General features: G+C 43.3%; 1 protein-coding gene across 1 annotated transcript in view; it reads right to left on the reverse strand.

Moving 5' to 3' along the window:
• SIRT1 (sirtuin 1) overlaps positions 1-20,115 on the reverse strand; it is a 34,846-nt gene extending 14,731 nt beyond the window's left edge. Inside the window, exons 1-4 of the mRNA XM_007963295.3 lie at positions 19,622-20,115; positions 17,225-17,341; positions 15,626-15,867; positions 12,862-13,014 (exon numbers count right to left, since the gene is read on the reverse strand). Of these exons, the coding sequence (XP_007961486.1) occupies positions 12,862-13,014; positions 15,626-15,867; positions 17,225-17,341; positions 19,622-20,039 (930 nt within the window). The 5' untranslated portion in view covers positions 20,040-20,115. The remainder of the gene's footprint in view (positions 1-12,861; positions 13,015-15,625; positions 15,868-17,224; positions 17,342-19,621) is intronic.
• Between the last annotated feature and the right edge of the window lie 368 nt (positions 20,116-20,483).

Consider the following 20,483-nt stretch of genomic DNA (forward strand, 5'->3'; position numbering starts at 1 on the left):
GCAGAATTTAAAAGAGAAAATAACTCCAAAGCATGGTCAGGGAACAAGAGCAAGTACCAAGACTCCACCCTCCCTGAATTAACTGTGTGCCTTATCCACGTCCACCCCCACCCTTCCTAAAGGGTAGAGTAAGAGAAACAAACAAGCATGGGACACTAGATTTAGCTCTTACACTTGTTTCCCTCCATGTCCTACTTATAACAGTTCAAAGTTAACCCTTAAAATTAACTATTTAACTACCTTTAAGACAAATCATAAAGGACATTTTTTATTTTATGAGCCTACATTTTTTTTTTTTTGAGACAGAGTTTCGCTCTTTTTGCCCAGGCTAGATGGAGTGCAATGGCACAATCTCGGCTCACCACAACCTCCGCCTCCCAGGTTCAAGTGATTCTCCTGCCTCAGCCTCCTGAATAGCTGGGATTACAGGCATGCGCCACCACCCCGGCTAACATTGTATTTTAGTAGAGATGGGGTTTCTCCATGTTGGTCAGGCTGGTCTTCAACTCCTGACCTCAAGTGATTCACCCGCCTCGGCCTCCCAAAGTGCTGGGATTACAGGCGTGTGCCACCACGCCTGGCCAAGCCTACATTTTACGTATATGAGAATCTGAATGATTTGAGTCTGACTCATACTTTCTGTCAAGTATGAAATGGACCATGTCTGAATTATTAGATTTAAATACTGTGTTCAAACTAAGAGAAATAGTACAGGTGTGGTGGCTCACACCTCTAATCCCAGCATTTTGGAAGTCTGAGGCGGGCGGGTTACTTGAGACCAGGAGTTCAAGACCAGCCTGGGCAACATGGCGAAACCCTGACTCTACAAAAAACACAAAAATAACAAAAATTAGCCTGGCCACATGGTTCATGCCTGTAGTCCCAGAAACTCAGGAGGCTGAGGTGGGAGGATCACCTGAGCCCAGGGAGGAAGAGGTTCCAGTGAGCTATGATCATGTCACTGCTCTCCAGCCTGGGTGACAGAGAGAGCCTTTTAAAAAACACAAAACAAACAAAAAAAACTAAAAGGAATCTGAAATAATGAAAAAAATTACTCTGGAAGGACTGTTCTAATATAAACCACTCCTCCTAGGATAGGACCAAAACCAAATGAAAACCAAATGACTGGAGATACAACTTACAGATAGAATATGGATTAACTCTTCCATGGTGAAAGTGTGACATGCTTAGTCCTATTCCAAGCCAGACAGGCCACCCAGTCTGAATATCCTAAAGCCTTTTTAAGGAACCAATCATGAGGGCTGGGCCATTCTGTTGCTGCCATACAGATCCTTATAGACTAAGAGTGGAAGCAGAACTGGAACCAAAGGCTCAAAACACTGTAAAAATAAACCCTGCTTTCACATAGCTGTGTCTGGAAACATGTCAATAATCCAGGAATTGGCCATAGGCAACCAACGTGGTCAAAATTAAAGCTTAGAACTATCTGCAGAAATAATGGCTTTTCTCCAGAGATTATGCCTTTCTTTCTTCTCCAAATTTCTAGCAATATGAATAACAGACTCCAGTAAAGGCACAGGTGTAAATGCAGTCCCTCAAAACTAAGAAAGCTGGGCGTGGTGGCACAGGCTTGTAGTTCCAGCTACTAGGGAGACAGATGAGGGAAAATCACTCGAGTCTGGGAGTTAGGGAGCTGTAGTACTCTATGATCATGCCTATGGATGGGCAATACACTCCAGCTCTCACAACATAACGAAATTCACCCCCACCTTTTTTTTTTTTTTGAGACAGAGTCTCGCTCTGTCACCCAGGATGGAGTGCAGTGGCACGATCTTGGCTCATCGCAACCTCCGGCTCCTGGGTTCAGGCAATTCTCCCACCTCAGCCTCCCAACTAGCTGGGACTACAGGTGCACACCAACACACTCAGCTAATTTTGTTTATTTTTAGTAGAGACACGGTTTCGCCATGTTGGTCAGGCTGGTCTCAAACTCCTGACCTCAGGTGATCCACCTGCCTTGGCCTCCCAAAGTGCTGGGATTACAGGTGTGAGCCACTGTGCCCAGCCAAAATTTCCTCTTTAAAAATAAGAATTTTAAATTAAAGAATTCATCAAAATTTACCGATGTTAATCTTTGCTGATATCCACCTCCTCCCATATATAGTTCAGATGGAGGCAGTAAGTAGAGTTGCTAAGAAAATAGAATGTAAATGTTCCTGTCAAAAAAAGTGAAATACATCAATCCTGGTAAGAAGAGTCCTCATAATCCCTCCTGTCTCTTTCATTCCACAAAACCACACTTGAATAAACTGCTCAACAACTTAAATCAATACTAATAAATTGGTCATATGACAAATTCAACTGCATTTCAATATATAAATGAGTATGGCTATGTTCTAATAAAAGTTTGTATTTATGAACACTGACATGAGAAATGTATATAATTTTCAAGTGTCATGAAACAGTTGTTTCAATTTTTTTCCCCAGTCATTTAAAATTAATCATTAGCAGGGGGTGGAGGTGGGACTGAGAAGACGTCGGGAATAATAAGTTCAGGAGATCTATTGTTGACTATAATTAAGAACATACTGTGGCCGGACACGGTAGCTCATGCCTGTAATCCCAGCACTTTGGGAGGCCGAGGCAGGCGGATCACCTGAGGTCAGGGGTTCAAGACCAACCTGGTCAACATGGTGAAACCCTGTCTCTACTAAAAATACAAAAATCAGCTAGGCATGGAGGCAGGCACCTGTAATCCCAGGTACTTGGGAGGCTGAGGCAGGAGAATCGCTTGTACCTGGGAGGCGGAGGTTGCAGTGAGCCAAGATAGCACCACTGCACTCCAGCCTGGGGACAAGAGAAAGATTTTGTCTCAAAACAAAAACAAGAACAACAACAACAAAAAAACATATTGTATACCTGAAAATTATTGAGATTTTAAATGTTCTCACCACCAAAAAAAGTATGTGAAGTAATGAATATTAGCTTGAGTTAGCCATTCCATAACATACACACGTCAAAACATCATGTTGTATACCACATAAATTTTATTTGTTGATTTAAGTAATAAATTAATGCTTAATGCTTAGCTGCTCACAGGCTATACAAAAACGGGAAGTGGGCCACATTTGGACTGAGGCCATAGTACGCCAACCCCTGTATTAACCTAACACAAGGGAATGTCAAACTGCCAGTCACCACTTAATAAATTTTAGTATGTACCACGTATAACATAAGCACTTTTAATTTCCTCTTTATTACGCTACAGACAAGGCTGAGGACTGGGTTTTTTAATGTCTTCAAGGCTGTAAAGAAAATAAAGAACATATGACAGAGACCCTATGCAGTCCGCAAAGCAGACTACATTTACTACCAGGCCCTACCTTACTACAGAAAGTTTGCTGACCCAGCTGTAGACGTATACCTCGATGCAGATGAAAAAACACAAAACAAACATAACTTGCCATTTTGGCCACAAGAGCAAGTAAGTAGCAGAGCCCTGTTTTGATACGAAAATCCAGCACTGGACTGAGCAACAGGCAAGATCCTGTCTCTATCAAAAATACAAAAAAAATAGCTGGGCATGGTGGTGCACACTTGTGGTCACAGCTACTCAGGAGGTGAGAGGATCACCTGAAGCCAGGGAACAGAGGTTGCAGTCCAGCCTGGGTGTCAGAGCAAGACCCTATCTCAAAAAAAAAAAAGGGAAGAAAAAGAAAACCCAAAAACCCCAGCACTTAACCCTCTATGCAATATTTACTGCCTTTTCAATTTGTGATCCCTCATCCTCAAGTTTTCTATTTTTCTTTTAGGATAAGCACCATTTCTATTATGTATTACAAACCAAATGACTAAAACTAGTAAGTATGTTTCGGTTTGCTCACCTTCATGGGATTACTGAAGGCTGGAACCCCGGTAAGCCTAACTCTTCGAGAATATATAATGTATACGTACAACTATTATGTATCCATAAAAATAAAATTTTTAAGGTAAATCAAAAGAAAAAGAACATAATATTCCCAGAAGTCAGTATGAAAAAGCACCCAAATGGGGAAAATGGCTAAGAACAAAGAGGTAATTCAGGGATATACAAATGGCCAGTAGTAACCAGCAGTCATCCACATTAATAAAAACAGAACAGGCCTAACGTGGTGGTTTAATGCCTACAATCCCAGCACTTTGAGTAGCTGAGGCAGGATAATCACTTGAGCTCAGGAGTTTAAGACCAGCCTGGGCAATATAGTGAGATTGTCCATACAAAAAAAAAACAAAGAAACAGCCAGGCATGGTGGTGCACACCTGTAGTACTACTAGCTACTTGGCAGGCTGAGGCAGGAGAATCATTTGAGCCCAAGAGTTGGAGGCTGCAGTGAGCTATAAGATCACACCACTACACTCCAGCTTGGATAACAGACGGAGACCCTGTCTCAAAAAATAAGATGCTGAGTCAGGCGCGGTGACTCACGCCTGTAATCCCAGCACTTTGGGAGGTCAAGGCAGGCATATCACCTGAGGTTAGGAGTTCGAGACCAGCCTGGCCAACATAGTGAAACCCCATTTATACGAAAAATACAAAAAATTAGCTGGGCATGGTGGCGCATGCCTCTAATCTCAGGAATTTGGGAGGTTGAAGCAGGAGAATCGCTTGAACCCGGGAGGCAGAGGCTGCAGTGAGCCAAGATGGCGTCACTGCACTCCAACCTGAGTGACACAGTGAGACTCCGTCTCAAAAATAAATAAATAAATAAAGCTGGGTGCAGCTTTATTTTTATAATTTTATTTAAAATTGTATTTATTTTTGAGATGGGGTCTCACTCTGTCGCCCAGGCTGGAGTGCAGTGGTGTAATACTGGCTCGCTACAACCTCGACCTCCTGAGTTCAAGCGATTCTCCTACCTCAGCCTTCCGACCAGCTGGGACTACAGGTGCATGCCACCATGGCCTGCTAATTTTTTGTATTTTTAGTAGAGACGGGGTTTCACCATGTTTGCCAGGCTGGTCTCGAACTCCTACCTCAAGTGATCCACCCGCCTCGGCCTCCCAAAGTGCTGGGTTTACAGGTGTGAGTCACTGCACCTGGCCTGCTTTACTTACTATAGTTCTCAAACTGCCTTAAAAACAACCCTAGATCAAAAAGACAAAAACGTAAGATACCTATCAATAGGAGACTAATATACTGTGAAACGACTTTAAAATAGAATGCTATGCAGCCTTCTTTGAAAAATAAGGTCTGTTAAGTGCTGTTACGAAATTATTCTCAAGAATATTATATGGTGAAAAAAGCAAGACAGAAAAGGCATTTTTGATTCTGTTGGTAATCATTTATCAAGTATTAAAAACTTATGCTGCCATCCCTCCTCCACCCCAACCCAAATTTTTTTCCCCCTGAATGATACCCCAGAGTTTCACCATAGTAACCATTGAGGACAGATATGAGGGGCAGGAAAGACTGAAGGGTCAAACTACATATAGAGACAAGATTTTTGAAAGATACTGCACTCCAGTCTGGGTATCAGAGCCAGGCCCTGTCTCAAAAAAAAAAAAATTATATATATATTTATATATGTATTTTAATGCTAAGAACGTACTTCTGGGGTTTTTATGGATTTTGGGTGGGTACAGGTGGCAGCGGCATGATAAATCAGCCAAATCAGCTAAATTGCAAAGTGCTGGGATTACAGGTGTGAGCCACCGCACGCAGCCATAATGGAAGATTTTATTTCAACCTTTCCAAGCTGCAATACGACAAAACATATCAGGAGACTTAAAGGCTTAAAGAAGAACTTTGACATGTTTCTCTGAAGTTCAACTGAAATTCACTTTCAGGAATTTATCCTAAGAACACTGGAAACATACCAAAAGACAGCTGTAGCAACACTATTTGTACATCCAAATGTACAAATACAGAATTACAATTCACCACACTTCATAAACAACCATTAAAAAGTATTCAAGTACCTCACAGAAAGTAAGTTTATTATATTAAGTAGAAAATACTACAAATCGAAAGCAAAGTAAAACAGCCAACTTTTTTCTTTTCAGGGATGGGTCTTGCTCTGTCACTCAGGCTGGTGTGCAGAGGTGAGATCACAGCTCACTGCAGCCTCTAACTCTTTGGTTCAAGCAATCTTCCCACCCTACCCTCTTGAGTTGCTGGGACTACAATCGCAAGCCACCGGGCCCAGCAAAAGCCAAATTTTATGCTAAAAAGGTAACATAAATCCAGCTACAATACTATAAATGTATACATATATAATCCATATACACGTATTAAAACATTATCTTCAGATGAATGGCACGGTGGCTACCATCTATTTTCTTTTTACTGACTTTGATTTTTTTTTTTTTTTTTTGAGACGGAGTCTTGCTCTGTCGCCCAGGCTGAAGTGCAGTGGCCAGATCTCAGCTCACTACAAGCTCTGCCTCCCGGGTTCACGCCATTCTCCTGCCTCAGCCTCCTGAGTAGCTGGGATTACAGCGCGCGCCACCACGTCCATCTAATTTTTGTATTTTTAGTAGAGACGGGGTTTCACCATATTGGTCAGGCTGGTCTCAAACTTTTGACCTTGTGATCCGCCCACCGTGGCCTCCCAAAGTGCTGGAATTACAGGCGTGAGCTACCACGCCCCACCGAACACAGTCCTTTTTATTTAAAAAAAATTATTTTATACATCCTAATTCAGTTTCACCTTGACTCTAAATACAATCACTCATTTTTATTAGCACCAGTGAATTATTTTAGGTTTCTGAGAACCATGACCACAACTTATTATCAATTTAAGTCATTATGCAGAAGGATAAGAACACAGTTCAGGCAGGGTGAGGTGGCTCACGCCTGTAATCCCAGAACTTTAGGAGGCCAAGGTGGGTGGATCACCTGAGGTCAGGAGTTCGAGACCAGCCTGGCCAACATGATGAAACCCCATCTCTGCTAAAAATTAAAAAAACTGGCTGGGCACGGTGGCTCATGCCTGTAATACCAGCACTCTGGGAGGCAGAGATGGGTGGATCACAAGGTCAGGAGTTCAAGACCAGCCTGGCCAATATGGTGAAACCCCATCTCTACTAAAAATACAAAATTAGCCAGGCATGGTGATGGGCACCTGTAATCCCAGCTACTCAGGAGGCTGAGGCAGGAGAACTGCTTGAACCCGGGAAGCAGAGGTTGTAGTGAGCCGAGCTCCCATAATCAAGGCTACTCAAGAGGCTGAGGCAAGAGAATCACTTGAACCTGGGAGGCGGAGGTTGCAGTGAGCTGAGATCGCACCATCGCACTCCAGCCTGAGCAACAAGAGCAAAACTCCATCTCCAAAAACAAACAAAAAATATATAGTTCAGAAATGTATTTAACTTAAATTTAAAGCCCCATAGCTTTAAAACTGGCCTTAACTGTCCTTGTGTGAAAGAATCCTGCAACCTCCACCTCCCAGGTTCAAGTGATTCTCCTGCCTCAGCCTCCTGAGTAGCTGGGATTACAGGTGTGCACCACCACATCTGGCTATTTTTTCTTAGTAGAGACAGGGTTTTGCCACATTGGCCAGGCTGGTCACCTGGGCTTAAGTGATCTGCCAGCCTCGGCCTTCCGAAGGGCTGGGATTAAAGTCGTGAGCCACCTCAATTAGCCTCAATTAGTAATTTCACAAGGGACATTTTGAAGACATTTTTTATCATCAGGACTTGGGGTGGGGATACAAATGGCATTTCGTGGGTGGAGGCCAGGGATTTTTGCTTTGTTTTTTTGAGACAAATTCTTGCTCTGTCACCCAGGCTGGAGTACAGTGGCGCAATCTTGGCTCACAGCAAACTCAGCCTCCTAAGTTCAAGTGATTCTCATGCCTTAGCATGCACCACCACACCTGGCTAATTTTTGTATCTTTAGTAGAGACAGGGTTTCACCATGTTGGCCAGGTTGGTCTCTTCTGAACTTCCAGCCTCAAGTGATCTGCCCACCTCAGCCTCCCAAAGTGCTGAGATTACAGGTGTGAGCCGCTGCACCTGGCCGGTCAGGGATATTGACAAACATCCTACAACGCACAGGAAAGTTCCCCACAGCAAATAAATATCAGCCCAAGGCCGGGTGCAGTGGCTTATGCCTATAATCCCAACACTTTGTAAGGCTAAGCAGGAGAATCGCTTGAACCCAGGATTTCAAGACCAGCCTGGACAACATAGTGAAAACCTGACAATACCAAAAAAAAAAAAAAAAAACAAAGTCAAAAAAAACATTTAGCTAGGTATGCAGTACGTGCCTACGGTCTCAGCTACTCAGGAGGCTCAAGCAGGAGCCCAGGAGTTCAAGGCTGCAATGAGCTGTGATGGCTTGACAGAGTAAAACTGTCTCAGGGTGAAAAAAAAAAAAATTCCAGCCCAAAATGTCAATAGTGCCAAATTTAAGAAACTGCTGTAACAGAGCAATAACTTCTTTAACACACCTCTCCATTACTTGAAATTTCCAGTCTAAATGAAATTTAAGGGCTGGGCATGGGGGGGCTCACACCTGTAATCCCAGCACTTTGGCCTAAGCGGGAGGATCACCTGAGGTTAGGAGTTCAAGACCAGCCTGACCAACATGGTGAAACCCCATCTCTACTAAAATAACAAAAATTAGCTGGGCGTGGTGGTGGGCACCTGTAATCCCAGCTACTCAGTAGGCTGAGGCAGAATTGCTTGAACTCCAGACACGAAGGCTGCAGTGAGCCGAGATCCCACCACTGCACTCCAGCCTAGGTGACAAGAGCAAAACTCTGTCTCCCCCCAGCCAAAAAAATTTAAGTTCATTCTCAATAATCACAATCAATGATATAATAGATGGTATAGAAATTCTCTTTCCTTCCGAAGTATCTAAATTTCACCAATATTTTCTCTTTTCATGGCTTCATTTTTAATGTTTTCTCATAAGTAGCAAAAATCAAAAACCATTTTAGTGAACTTTAGTGAACTTCATTTTAGTGAACTAGTACACTGACTCACAAAAAAGCTTAGGTTATCCTGTAAGTATTCTGCTCTTGTAATATTTACAAATTCAGTAAAATATTGATAATATTTACATACCCTCCCCATCCTCTGTTTCAGGGTACTATCCCCCACACTCTTTGTCCTTACTTATTTCTCTTTAAACAATATTGGTTCACTGCAACCTCTGCCTCCTGGGTTCAAGCAATTCTCCCCATCTCAGCCTCCCGTGTAGCTGGGATGACAGGCGCCTGCCACCACGCCTGGCTGATTTTTGTATTTTTTATTAGAGACAGGGTTTTGCTGTGTTGGCCAGGCTGGTCTTGAACTCCTGACCTGAGGTGATCCACCCACCTCGGCCTCCCAAAGTGCTGGGATTACAGGTGTGGGCCACTGTGCCCGGGCTAGAAGCTTTCTTTTTTTTAGTCAGTTACCAGTGTGACAATTAAAAGATAGACAAAGAATTATATGTGAATAATAATTGTAAAGGCTAGCTGCTTTAACCATTACCATAAATGAAAACTCAGAAAAGCAAAATTAATCAGCTGGACGTGGTGGCTCACACCTATAATCCCAACACATTGGGAGGCTGAAACAGGCCGATCACGAGGTCGCGAGACCCATCCTTGCCAACATGGTAAAACCCATCTCTACTAAAAATACTGATCATGGTGGCACGTGCCTGTAGTTCCAGCTACTTGGGAGGCTGAGGTAAGAGAATTGCTTGAACCCGGGAGGGGGAGGTTGCAGTGAGCCAAGATCGTGCCACTGCACTACAGCCTGGCAACAGAGTAAGACTCCATCTCAAAAAATAATAACAACAAATAAATGTACATAAACAGGATTAGAAGAGGTTACATCTTATAAGTGATTGCATCTTTTTTCAGTTTAACAATAAAAAATGTATTCGCCATAACTAGTGAATCAAGTTTTTGTAGTTAGATTTAAGATCAAAGTAAGTTCTAGTTACTTGCTGATCTTCTGATAGTGTCAATGTCTGTGCTACATGGAGATTTTATAATGCCAGTGTCCTAGCTCCAATTCAAGAAACCTTTAAGTCATATTTCACTGGTCTTCAAAACCATGCGGCAGTGCCACTAGCAAGAGTAGGTTAAAACAGTAAATCTTCACTAATCCACAATTAACAAAAAATAACTTTATTTATTCAATCCAGGTATGAACCAGTTGTCTGCTCTAAAAGCTAGATATAGATGACCATCGTTATTACAGATATATGAAGTAAAAAGTTCAAATTGTAAGTTTTAAATTAAAAATTCTCGATAGCCTGAAAACTTTTCAAATTCAGTTTAATAATCATATTCAAGAATTTGTAATATAATTTTCCCACTTTACACTAATGCCCATTTAATATACCACAACCTGGATAAAACAAAAATTACATGCGGCGGGGGGGTGTAGTGACGGGGTCTCACTATGTTGCCCAGACTGGTCTCAAACTCCTGAGTTCAAGAGATCTTCCTATCTCAGCTTCCCAAAGCACTGGGATTATAGGCGTGAGCCACTGCATCCAAAAAATTACTTTTCTTTAAAGACAGTCACCACACAATTTATCCTGAATTAGCAGAGCTTCTCTTGTAGTCATGTAAATACACCACATGGTCGGAAAGTAGATGAGGCCACCGTTTAGCTAAAATTTAGGTTCACTGGCCGGGCACGGTGCCTGGCACCTGTAATCCCAGCACTGTGGGAGGCTGAAATGGGCGGATCACAAGGTCAGAAGTTCGAGACCAACCTGGCCAACATAGTGAAACCCCATCTCTACCAAAAATACAAAAATTGGCCTGGCATGGCAGCACACGCCTGTAGTCCCAACAACTCGGGAGGCTGAGGCAGGAGAATCGCTTGAACTCGGGAGGTGGAGGTTTGTGGTGAGCGGAGATCACGCCACCGCACTTCAGCCTGGGCAACAGAGTGAGACTTTTTGAGACTCTCAAAAAAAAAAAAAAAACTAGGTTCATTAACTTCTGGATTCATTAAAGAAGTCCCTATTCACAGTTTCTAACGATTAAGGGGGAAAAAAGCCAGTAATACAAGACTCTCTCGCTGGAAGCCATCACCCTCAGCAAACTAACACAAGGAACAGAAAACCAAACATAGCATGTCCTCACTCATAAGTGAAAGTTGAACAATGAGAACACATGGACACAGGGTGGGGAACACCACACACTGGGGCCTGTCAGGAGGTGGGGGCAAGGGGTAGAAGAGCATTAGGACAAATATCTAATGCATGTGGGGCTTAAAACCTAGATGACAGGTTACAGATGCAGCAAACCACCATGGCACATGTATACCTATGTAACAAACCTGCGTATTCTGCACATGTATCCCGGTACTTACATAAAATAAAATGACTCTTTCAAGTATATGTACCTCCAAGTTTAACAATTAACAAATTTTGTAATTTCTTTCCAAAAGACTAAAATACAGGAAAGAAAAGTTTTCTAATGACTAAATCTCTTGAGAAAGGTATAATGCATTATTAAACTTTATACAAAGCAAAGCTGTACAACAGGTATATAATGTGAGACATACATATAACTTTTTTTAGTAGCTACATTACGGTGAAAACTTTGGCCAGGCACGGTGGCTCACACCTGTAATCCTAGCGCTTTGGGAGGCAGAGGCAGGTGGATCACTGGAAGTCAGGAGTTCAAGACCATCCTGGCCAACTTGGTGAAACCCTGTCTCTACTAAAAATACAGAAATTAGCTGCGCGTGGTGGCAGGCACCTGTAATCCCAGCTACTCGGGAGGCTGAGGCAGGAGAATCACTTGAACCTGGGAGGCAAAGGTTGTGATGAGCCAAGATCATGCCATTGCACTCCAGCCTGGGCAACAGAGCAAGACTCCATCTCAAAAAAAAAAAAAAGAAAAAGCAAAAACTTCAAAAAATATACATATATTTTTGAAACACTCTTGCTCTGTTGCCCAGGGTGGAATGCAGTAGCAGATCATTGTTCACTTCGAGTCTTGAGCTCCTGAGCTTAAGGGATCTTCCCACCTCAGACTCCTGAGTGGCTAGGTCTACAGGTGCACACCACCATGCTCAGCAAATTTTATTATTTATTTTGTAGAGACGGAGTCTCATTATGTTGCTCAGGCTGGTCTCAAACTCCTGGGCTCAACTGATCCTCCTACCTCGGCCTCCCAAAGTGCTGAAATTACAGGCATGATGCAACATGCACAGCCCAAAATACATTTTATTTAACCCAGTATCAGAAGTACTTCAAAAGAATTCAAAATTAATTTTAAAAAGTATTTTTTCCATATAAAAACCAGTATTTGTTTAATATTTGATAAATAAAACTAATGAAATACTTTGTAATTTCCATACTGGATCTCTAAAATCTGATACATCTTTTACACTTATTGCACATGTAAATATATTTCAAGTACTCAACAGCCACATGTGGCTAGTGGCTTCTGAACTGGACAGTGCAACTATACAGCAGAATAAGGCTCCTCTGCAATTTGTTGACAAAAATGCAACCCAAGAATCTTCCCATTCTCCAATTAGAAATGATTTTTCAGGCACATCCTTATGTTAAAATTTGACTACAGAACACCAAAGTGATGTTATAACACCTTTACAATCTCTAATAAAATATTAAAAATCACAAGTTATGTTACTTTTATATGGTGTACAAACCTCTTTAAAAAGCCCAGGCAGAATAACGACCATTGCTGAAGGGCAAATTTTAAAAATATGAAACTGTCTCTTTGAAAATAAGCTCACTCTAAAATGAAGTAGATGATAGTCCTTCTCTAGGAATAAGGGAATTCTGGCCATAATGAGTGATCTTCCTCCGCCACAGTAGCAGCATCCACTTTACTAAACAATGAATGATAACCTTAAGGTGGCTATATATGAACAAAATACATTTTCATGAGAGAAGGCCAAAGAAACAACCAGAAGAGTTCATAGTACCTTTGCAAACTTGAAGAATGGTCTTGGATCTTTTCTGAAATATTCAATATCAAACATCGCTTGAGGATCTGGAAGATCTGGGAAGTCTACAGCAAGGCGAGCATAAATACCATCCCTTGACCTGAAGTCAGGTATTCCACATGAAACAGACACCTAAAATGTGCATGGCATAATTTGTAAAATTAAATCTTCTACCTTTATAGAAACTAGCTAGCTCTCTTACCATATAATTAGCTAAGAGTTGAGAAAGAAAATTTTAGAATGAAACGTCTTTTAAGAAATAAAAATATGCCGGGCGCGGTGGCTCACGCTTGTAATCCCAGCACTTTGGGAGGCCGAGGCAGGTGGATCACCTGAGGTCGGGAGTTCAAGACCAGCCTGACCAACATGGAGAAACCCCGTCTCTACTAAAAATACAAAATTAGCCGGGGTGGTGGCACATGCCTGTAATCCCAGCTACTCGGGAGGCTGAGGCAGGAGAATCGCTTGAACCCGGGAGGCAGAGGTTGCGGTGAGCCGAGATCGCGCCATTGCACTCCGGCCTGGGCAAAAAGAGCGAAACTGTGTCTCAAAAAAAAAAAGAAAAGAAATAAAAATACAACCCTACCCTTATTTCAGAAATAAAACTCCCAAATAACTGAGTAGAATTAAATACACCTCATATTCCATCTTTAACACAAATAAGGAATTTTTAAGTCAGGCTAATTTTAAGCCTTTTAAGCATTTAGCTAACAAAGCAAATACAATTTGAGAAGAAAATAAACCATTTCAATAAATTATTTTAAGGAGAAAGTAGGGAAGAATTTTTTTTTTTTTTGAGACGGAGTCTTGCTCTATTGTCCAGTCTGGAGTGCAGTGGCACAATCTCAGCTCACTGCAAGCTACACCTCCCAGGTTCATACCATTCTCCTGCCTCAGCCTCCTGAGCTGCTGGGACTACAGGCGCCCGCCACCACGCAGGGATAATTTTTTGTATTTTTAGTAGAGACGGGGTTTCACCGTGTTAGCCAGGATGGTCTCAATCTCCTGACCTTGTGATCTGCCCACCTCGGCCTCCCAAAATACTGGGCTTACAGGTGTGAGCCACTGTGCCTGGCCTTTTGTTCTTTTTTTTTTTTTTTTAAGACACTTTCGCTCTAATGCCCAGGCTGGAGTGTAGTGGTGCCATCATGGCTCACTGTGGCCTCAACTTTTCCAGCTCAAGCAATCCTCCCACCTCAGCCTCCTGAGTAGCTGGGACTACAAGTACACACGAGCACACCAGGCTAATTTTTTGTAGAGACAGGGTCTATGTTGCTCAGGGTGATCTCAAACTCCAGGGCTCAAGTGATCCTCCCACTTTAGCCTCCCAAAGCGCTGGAATTACATGCATGAGGCACTCCACCAGCCAAGAATTTCTATTACAGAAAAATAATTCCAAAGAAATTGCTCCTTTAGTTAGGATTCTATTACCTCGATACTACAATTTTCTATTTTCATTAAAAAAACAATGTATAGCCAGGTGCGGTGGATCACGCCTGTAATCCTGGTGCTTTGTGAGGCCAAGGCAGGCGGATCACGAGGTCAGGAGTTTGAGACCAGCCTGGGCAATATGGCGAAACCCCGTTTCTACTAAAAATACAAAAATTAGCTGGGTGTGGTGGCATGTGCCTGTAATCCCAGTTACTCGGGAGGCTGAGGCAAGAGAACTGCTTGAACCCGGGAGGCAGAGGTTGCAGTGAGCCAAAAGACTGCGCCACTGCACTCCACCAGCCTGGGCAACAGAACAAGACTCTGTCTCTCTTGAAAAGAAAAAAAAAAAAGGAAACAAACACTGTACAGGCCAGGAGACGCTGAGGCTGCAGTGAGCCATGATGGCACCACTGCACTCCAGCCAGGGCAACACAGCAAGACACTGTATCCAAAAAAAAAAAAAAAAAGTGTATAATATTTCAATTATTCATTTGAGACTTATGCACTAATCGTACAAAAAAAACCTGACATTTCAGATAGCGATTCCAGAAGTTATTGTTTCATCATCTTACCAGAGTTGACTCCAATTTGACCTGGAGTCAAGGTCAATTCAAGTTAAACAAACTTGTCTACATCGTTATCTGTGAGCAAAACATTCTCCTGATGATCATCTAAGATTATGCAACACCCTTTCACAACTCGGAACAGCAGAAAACAGGACAAAATTTTACAGCAGTTGCTCTGGCTGCTAACATGTAATATACTCTGCATAAAACACACACTATGCAATAGCCTTAGGTAACTAATTAGCTGCAACCCAAACGTAGATCAAAGAGAAAATGTCGCCACAATCACATCATCTTAATTAAAACGGAGGAAAGGCAGGAATCTGTTATCTTCCCAACATTAAGTTTTTCACTTGTGAATACCAAGTAGGTTTCCAGTTTCTCATAAAGATCGACCAAATAGCCAATTTCTCCATCAGACTCTGATACCCCTTAACAAAAGCAGAGTTTCAATTCCCTGTATCTCCTTTAGGAGCTGTAATAAAATGTAGGTAAAAATCTTGCCTTAACTCCATTTACCCAGTGTGCTATAAATAAGCAGAAGCAAATATTTCTTTAAGGCTGTTGGAGAGGTTTTAAAAATCTGAACTAATTTAGCAACTGCTGCTGCACTCAGTTTTTTGGCAGTTTCCAAACATCCATTATCACGTAAGGATAAATCTTTCTAAACCAGAAAAATGCTTCCTACTTGGAAAAGGCATGAGAAAATACATATACGACTTCCCACATTTACTAGTCTTACATACCCCAGCTCCAGTTAGAACTATAATTTTTTTGCACTCTTGCAGTAATTTCACAGCATCTTCAATTGTATTAATATCTTTTCTTTTTTTCCTTTTTGGTGGTTCTGAAAGGATATTAATAACAATCTGCCACAGTGTCATATCATCCAACTCAGGTGGAGGAATTGTTTCCGGCAATAAATCTTTAAGAATTGTTCGAGGATCTGTGCCAATCATAAGATGTTGCTGAACAAAAGTATATGGACCTACAATAAGGGGGAAAAGACTTAAAGTCAACTTATCAAGTAACTAAAAATCTCATTTATTTTCTGAAGTAATGAGTTAGTAACCTGTGAGGGTTTTTTGCAAAGTAAGAAAATGCAATTTAATGGTATTCTATTCTCAGTACACCCTCAAAATTAATGCTATATCCCAATGAGATTAGGAAGATCTAATCAAGAGTTGGGAAGACCCCCTTGAGCTATAAGTATATATTTTAAGAGTCTAATTAATTAACAACTAGAATTAAGTTCTTATGGTTAATATCTACAAATACACAGTAACAAAAGTATTTACCAAAGGGTTCTACAAATCAACACAGAAAAGATCTTACCAGTCCTAAAAGCCTGCATTACTTATCATTAAAACCACACAGGAAAAAGAAATGAAAATCTATACATAACTGCCATCTCAATTTTTTTCCGGTAATTTTTCAATTTGATCTTAACCAATCTTCCAAGATAATACATACAATGTTGATGTTCTGAGAATTAATCATTTTCTTTTAGCCTGAAATTGCTCAAACCAGCTCCATAGCTTGAGAAAACCAAAAAAAATTAATAAATAAATCAGACACCAAAGAGAAACTGATCTTCACTGTTTAAACAGTCAAGCCATTTGTAAGAGTGAGAACATAAAAAGATCCACTTTCAAGATGGTTATGCTATACCTTTGGTATAAAAAAACTGATAATGCTTTCTATATCGAAATACTTTCCCGTTTCATTCACATATTTATTAAGTATTTACTGAGCACAAACTATGTGCCAGGCACTTTTCTAGGCACTGACAAGACAGGAGTATACAAGTCAGTCAAAAATTCCTGCTCCCATCGAGCTTGTATTCTAGACCAGGAAACAATACAATTTAAAAAATAAGATACAGAGCTTGTCAAGAAGTGGTAAGTGTAAAATAAAGTGAAAAAAACACAGAAGGAATATGAAGTGAGGGAGGAAGATATTCTAACTGGATAAAGAACACTACACAAAAAGGGTACAAGTGAGGCTGGGCGAGGTGGCTCATGCCTGTAATCCCAGCACTTTGGGAGACTGAGGCGGGCGGATCACCTGAGGTCGGGAGTTCAAGACCAGCCTGACCAACATGGTGAAACCCCGTCTCTACTAAAAATACAAAATTAGCCGGGCATAGCGGCATATGCCTGTAATCCCAGCTGCTCTGGAGGCTGAGGCAGGAGAATCGCTTGAACACGGAAGGCAGAGGGTGCGGTAAGCCGAGACTGCGCCATTGCACTCCAGCCTGGGCAACAAGAGCGAAACTCTGCCTCAAAACAAAATTATCAAAAAACATACATTTATTCTCTAAAGTTAACAGCTCTGAGCCATACCTATCCGTGGCCTTGGAGTCCAGTCACTAGAGCTTGCATGTGAGGCTCTATCCTCCTCATCACTTTCACAAGAATGAAAACCATTAGTGATAATTTCATCACCGAACAGAAGGTTATCTGCAAAAGAAACCAAGTCAGTCAAGGCTGCCAAAACAATATGCACCTAAAATGTATGAAGACCTATAAACGGTTATAGAGCAATCATTTTCATCGAGTACAGCATTTAACATTTATACTGCATGTGTAAAGAATGCCTATGGGGTCAGCTTGCACTGTTCATTGGAACAGTTTCTTCATCTTTAGGAATTCTGCTCAGACTCAGTTTCAGCCAAAATCTAAAAATAAATTAAGTCTACTTAAAAAACAGAAAAAGATAGCCGGGCGCAGTGACTCATGCCTGTAATTGCAGAGCTCTGGGAGGCCAAGGCAGGTGGATCACCTGAGGTCGGGAGTTCAAGACCAGCCTGACCAATATGGAGAAACCCCTGTCTCTACCAATAATACAAAAATTAGCCGGGCATGGTGGCGCATGCCTGTAATCCCAACTACTGAGGAGGCTGCGGCACTAGAATGGCTTGAACCCGGGAGGCGGAGGTTGCAGTGGGCTGAGAGGTTAGCTGAGATCGCGCCATTGTACTATAGCTTAGTGAAACTTCGTCTTTAAAAAAAAGAAAGAAAATAAAATAGCTAGAATGTATCAATCACAAACAACAGCGTTAGTGAAACTTGTAATAAACGGGCATTTACACAAAAATGTCATTCAAATATAACCTTGGCAATGCGCACGTTAAACTCTTACATAATACTAAACAGGTATCTCTGCATTGTTTCTTCTATTAAACAGTATCAATAACACAATTATTATTAGGTAAATAATAAATTAATATTCAACTGTGTTGCTTGAAATCAGGGTCTCTTTACTAAACCAGTCCCTAAAAGCATATACTATTTTTTTTTTTGAGACGAGGTCTCACTCTGTTGCCCACCCTGGAGTGCAGTGGCGCGATCACAGCTCACTGCAACCTCAAACTCGGGGGCAATCCTCCCACCTCAGTAGCTGGGACTACAGCTGTGCGACACCACGTCCGGCTTTTTCAATTTTTAGTAGAGAGGAGGTCTCGCTATGTTGCCCAGCTAGTCTAAAACTCCTAGGCTCAAGAAATCCTCCCGCTTTGGCCTCCCAAAGTGCTGGGGTTACACGAAAGAGCCACCGCGCCGGGCCTAACCCAAGTGTTGATAAAGACCAACACGTATCAAGGACAGAAACTCCTCAGAACAAAAATATGAAACCTGACGGGGCACGGTGGCTCACGCCGGTAATCCCAGCACTTTGGGAGGCCGATGCGGGCTAATCACGAAGTCAAGAAATCGAGACCATCCTGGCCAACATGGTGAAATCCTGTCTCTGCTAAAAATACAAAAATTAGCTGGGCGTGGTGGCGGGTGCCTGTAGTCCCAGCTACTCGGGAGGCTGAAGCAGGAGAATCGCTTGAACCCGACAGGCGGAGGTTGCAGTGAGCCGAGATCGCGCCACCGCACTCCAGCCTAGCGACAGAGAGAGACTCTGTCTCAAAAAAATAAATAAATAAAAATTAAAAAAACCTTGAAGAACATGACAATTGCAACATATCTGCTTCATTATGCTAGAAGTGTTAAATGGGCGTATCATTACTACATACAAAAAGGTATGCTTAGCCCAAACACCGTTACCGTACAAGAGCAAAATTAGAATAAAATATGAACTGCTCTAAAAGTACTATCACTCTCCCATGCCTACTCCTAACTGCATTACAGAATTTTAGTATCTTCAGGAACAGCCATGTTCTTTAAATTTTGCAGGCTGTGACTACAGAAACAGCTTTCCTCTTTTAAAAATTGTAATTTCAGGCATAAAAATATAGACCTTCAAAAAAAAAAAACAGCAAACTGCACAGGTGTCAGTTTACAAAAAGCAATTGAAAACGCCGACCAACGGGACAGCCAAAAAGTTGCAGACTTAAGTGTGTTGGTGGGTGAAGAAAAGCAAATGAAAAATAAAATAAAGAAGAAAAAGGAAAGAAAAAAAAAAAAGCTCTAACAAAACCAATATGCTAAAAGAGTAAGAGGGTGAGAGAAACTTATTTTAAAGCGACTGCGAGAGTCTCCCGACCTGGCTGCTGCGCAAAGCGCAAGGCCGCCCAGGCGGGTCACGGACGGAGGAAAAGAGCAAATCCACCAGCAGCTCGCGCAGCAGGAACGGCAGCCCCGGAGGAGCGCAGCTGAGCGGAGGGCCGTGGTGGGGAGGGGAACGCTGCAGAGCCTGCCCCGAGCCGCCGGCCGCCCTCAACCTCACACCAGTAGGAGCCCGGGGAAAGGGAGGAGGAGATGCGCAGTTCCGGCCGCCCGCACCCTGCGCACCTCGGTACCCAATCGCCGCCGCCGCCGCCTCTTCCTCCTCCTCGCCCTCGTCGTCGTCGTCTTCGTCGTAGAAGCTGTCGGCCAGCGGTGGCTCCCGAGATGGGCCCTGCAGGCCCGGCCCATTGTCTCCTTCCCCAGCCGCCGCAGTCGCCTGGGCCTCTTGCTCCCCGCCCGCCGCCGCCGCCTCTGCCTCCCGCCACAGCGCCGCCGCCGCAACTGGGCAGCCCCCGGCCGCCGGCACCTCACGCTCTGGGGCTGCCCCACCGGGCTCGCCCGGGCTCCGCTCGAGGCCGGGACCATCTCTCCGCGGCCTCTTGCGGAGCGGCTCCCCGGCGGGGGGCGACGCGGCCTCCGTCTCGGCCCCCGCCGCCGAGGGGGAGCCGCCGGGCTGAAGGGCGAGGGCCGCCTTGTCCGCCATCTTCCAACTGCCTCTCTGGCCCTCCTCCCTCGCCTCCTCTGCTCCCGCTCGACGCGCGGCACTGGCGCCCCCGCGGCTCCGGCTGCGGGAGATTTAAACCCCGTCACGTGACCCGCCCCATCGCCGCCCCCGCCCCCTCGGCGCTCCCGCCACCCACGCGGGCCAGACCACAACACTACGGGTCACGTGACGGGCGGAGGCTGTTGCATCTACCCCTCCGCCTGGGCTGGAAGCACACTCGGCCCCGGCGGCCGCGGCCCTGCGCCTTTGTGGCGGGCGTGTAGTGCAACCAAATTCGCCCCTCGGCCGCTTTTTGAACTTGTCTTTGAAACCGACCTCAAATCACTACCGCCTGAACAGCTCAAGTTTTGGTCCGCCCTGGGAATTTCCACTTCTACCTGAAGTGTACACCTGGCCTGCCTTAGCGTTGTCTAGCTTTAGCTA

This window comes from Chlorocebus sabaeus, chromosome 9, assembly GCF_047675955.1.
Source record: "Chlorocebus sabaeus isolate Y175 chromosome 9, mChlSab1.0.hap1, whole genome shotgun sequence".
NCBI lineage: Eukaryota > Metazoa > Chordata > Mammalia > Primates > Cercopithecidae > Chlorocebus > Chlorocebus sabaeus.